At 65.4% G+C, this 3,494-nt stretch overlaps 1 protein-coding gene across 1 annotated transcript; it reads left to right on the top strand.

Moving 5' to 3' along the window:
* Positions 1-4: 4 nt before the first annotated feature.
* GDF7 (growth differentiation factor 7) lies at positions 5-3,484 on the top strand (the record flags this gene model as incomplete). Its single annotated transcript, XM_034650457.1, has 2 exons — positions 5-248; positions 2,970-3,484. Coding segments are annotated over 2 exons (759 nt in total), but the record flags the coding sequence as incomplete, so codon positions are not given.
* Between the last annotated feature and the right edge of the window lie 10 nt (positions 3,485-3,494).

Below are 3,494 nucleotides of genomic sequence, written 5' to 3'. Positions count from 1 at the left end.
GACCCTCGCCCCGGCTGCGGGCGTCTCCGCTGCCCCGGCCGCCGCGGCTCCCGGAGCCCGCGCTGCCCGCCGGGCCGCCGGCTCCGGCTTCAGGAACAGCTCGGTGGTGCCACACCAGTTCATGATGTCGCTTTACCGGAACCTGGCCGGGAGGGCTCCGGCCGGGGCAGCCGCCGCCTCCACCGCGGGCTCTGGCCGCCACGGCCGCGCGGACACAATCACCGGCTTCGCAGACCAGGCGAACCAAGGTACTCACGCCTCTACTGCGCCCGTCCATCCTGTCCGCTCCTAGGCTGAGGCCACCGCCGGAGCCGAGCCCCAGCTCCAGACCCTTCGGGGCGCGGCCCCCTCACGTCCCAGCCTCAGGTGGTGCAAACTCCGCCGAGGCCCACGCACCCGAACCCGCTGGACTGTGGCGAGAGGGCTGGGCCGGTCCCTCCGCCGGACTGTCCTGGCCCTGCCGGCCGGCGGGTCCCCTCGAGGAGGCAGGATCCGAAGCAAGAAGGGGCCCGGGGCCCAGAGGGACGGCGCAGTGATGGTGGCGGTGGCAGCGGCCGTTTCATTGCAGCAAACTGCAGCTCCTGGGGGCTGCACAAATTGGGGGGACCTAGGGGGAATGAGGGAAAGTGGCAGGCTGAAGTTTGGCCCTCTGGGAGAGGCTGATGCCATCGCCAGGTACACGGAGCTCCCCTCTCGGCAGGCTGTGTCAGGGTGGAGGTGTGTGGCTATGGGTGCGTGTGCCCGTGCTGGGCCCCTGGGACAGCCAGAGGTGGAGGATGGTCAGTGAACCCCTGCTGGAATGCAGGCCCCGCTGGGAGCAAGCACCCCACCTTACTCTGTCCTGGGTCCTTGAAAGGTAGGACGTGGGTAGGACTGTGGTGGTTGCTGTGTGTCATCTGGATTTTATTAATCTCTATTGAAGTCATTAAAGCAGACAGATAGGGAAAATTTAACTAATTTCAGGCGGAAATGCAAGTAATGTTGGCCTTAATTCTATCCAGCCAGAGACCCAGCATGGAAGGCAGGAGGGAAAGAAAGGGGAATAGGGCTGGAAAGGAAGCAGCAGACGGGCTGAGCCTGGGAGGGTCTGCGGGCTGCACAGCCCAGCCCCTGGCCTGGGAAAGCAGGTAGAGGTGGTGCCGTAAGCAAATACCCACCTCCACCAACACACACAATGCCGACACACAGACCGCTTTATCTAGGGTGCCAGGACCTCCTGGGCCCGCAGGGCTCCATAGTTCACTGGGAGCTATCAAGCCTTCTCAGAAGGCCTGGTGTGCCCCTGGGACTGGATGCCGGAGTACTCCTGCAAAGCCCGAGGTCTGGTTGGACAGGGCCAGGGAAGGCCCCAGCCCTGAGGCTGCTGTGTGGGCCCCTGGGATGCAGGAGAGGTGGGTATGTAGGACTCCGAGCTGGCAGAGGCACCCGCTGCTCTTTCTTAGGTAGACTGAGGCCTACTGTTAGCCTCAGCCTGAGCTAAATCTTTTCCTGGGGAGCTCTGCTTGGCTGGCAAAGCTCTGAGGGCACCTCTCCTTCCTCCCTCTGAAAGGATGGGATGCAGGGGCAGCAACTTGTAGCTGGGAGATAAGGCAGGGGAAGCTCAGGAAAAGTGCCCCAGGGAGCCCTGGGGGAAAGCAGTGCAGGGAGGAGGATGCACTTGCCCAGCACTTTGAGCCTCCCTCCCTCTCCACTCTGAGGTTCAACTTGGAGCAGGGCTCCTTGAGGTCCCCAGAAGCCACCGACAGAGCCCAGACTTTGGACCTCAGGAGGTGAGGGCCTGGCCGCAGTGGTCTGTGAGCAGATCTCCAGTGGTGGGGGCAGGCTGCACAGTCACTCCAAGTTTGGGGCAAAACGAAACCATATGACCCTCTTCAAAGGGAGCTCCTTATCTGCTGCTCGGTGGAATTTCACTTTTTTTTTTTTCCTGAGCCCAAAAAGAAAAAAAAGTGCCCACGACCAGAAATAAAACCCCCAAACTCTGAGAGATAAGTCATAACGGAGGGAAAGAGTATGTCTGGAAGGAATCGGTGGGTCCTGGAGGCGAGACCTCACCGCAGCAAGGAAGGCAGTCCCAGGCTGCCCCCAACCCCTCGGAGAAGGTTCCTTGCACTGCTCTGCCTCCTGCCGCCTCCATCGGAGGTCGCGGAAAGCTGGGAGAAGCTAAGCCAGGAGTTTCCCATCGCGACCAGCAGCGCTCCCCGCTCGGAGACCTTGGGCCGAGCCGCCCCCCCCCCACCCCCGGGCCTTAGTTATCCTTCAGCATAGCCCGGAGGCTGGACGCACTAGAAGGGCTGCAGCCCGGCTGACACGTTCTCCTCCGGACGACTCGCACGCAAGGCCCAGGCTGCACCGGAGATCGTGGCCGGCGGGAGTGTCCAGGCTGAGCTGGGGGAAGAGAGGTAGCGCGAGGAGCAGAGTTTTCAGGGGACATGAATTTTCCGTTTTCGCACAGCCGGGACTTCGTGGCTGTCCTGGGGCCTCAGTAGGGCAATTCTGAGCGGTCCCCGCACAGCGCAGGACCTCGGCCTGGCCTCCGTACCTTGGAAGAGGCGCAGGACTTCTGAGGCGCCCACCCAGCCTTCTGTCCGCCACCCGCCCAAAAGTCTGGCTTCGGACCTAGGCCCCGCAACCCCGTGGCTCTGGGTCGGGCAGCGGGACTGTAGTGGCATCGGGTGTAGGGGTGTGGTCCTGGTCCCGCGGCTCGGCCATAAGTGAATGCCCGTGGGTTGTCGCGGTGGCAGAAGCCCCGGTCCCGATAATCGATAGGGCGAAGGCTCCCCTTACCCTGGGTCAGACTGGCAGCTTTCTGGCTGGGCCGAGACTCGGGGGCGGGCGCCGCCTCCCGCGGGCTCACTCCCGCATCCCGGGCAGTGGGGCCATTTGTAGTTAGGAGGCCCCGCGGCCGGGAGTGGGGGCTTCGCTCTCCGCTCTCACCGCGCTCTTTCTCTGTCTCTGCCCGACTCCTGCAGACGAATCGCCAGCCGAGACCGGCCAAAGCTTCCTGTTCGACGTATCCAGCCTTCCCGACACCGACGAGGTGGTGGGAGCCGAGCTGCGCGTGCTGCGCCACGAGTCCCCGGAACTGGGCCCTGGCGGCGCGACTCCCCCGCGGCTGCTCCTGCTGTCTACGTGCCCCGGCGCCGCCCGAGCGCCGCGCTTGCTGCACTCGCGGGCCGCCGAGCCCCTGGCCGGGGAGCGCTGGGAGGTGTTCGACGTGGCAGACGCCGTGCGGCGCCACCGCCAGGAGCCGCGCGCCACCCGTGCGTTCTGCCTCCTGCTGCGCTCAGTGGCGGGTCCCTCGCAGGGCCCGCTGGCACTGCGGCTGCTGGGCTTCGGCTCCCGGGGCAGGGGCCGCGCGGCCGCGGAAGAGAGCGCTCTGCTCGTCGTTTCCTCCCGCACGCAGAGGAAGGGGAGCCTATTCCGCGAGATCCGCGCCCAGGCCCGCGCGCTCGGGGCCGCGCTGGCGGCCGAGCCGCCGCCCGGCCCGGGACCCG

The sequence above is a fragment of the Ailuropoda melanoleuca genome, unplaced genomic scaffold, assembly GCF_002007445.2.
Source record: "Ailuropoda melanoleuca isolate Jingjing unplaced genomic scaffold, ASM200744v2 unplaced-scaffold22830, whole genome shotgun sequence".
NCBI classification, from domain to species: domain Eukaryota; kingdom Metazoa; phylum Chordata; class Mammalia; order Carnivora; family Ursidae; genus Ailuropoda; species Ailuropoda melanoleuca.
Note: the sequence above shows the minus strand (reverse complement) of the source record. Positions and strands in the feature narration are given on the sequence as shown.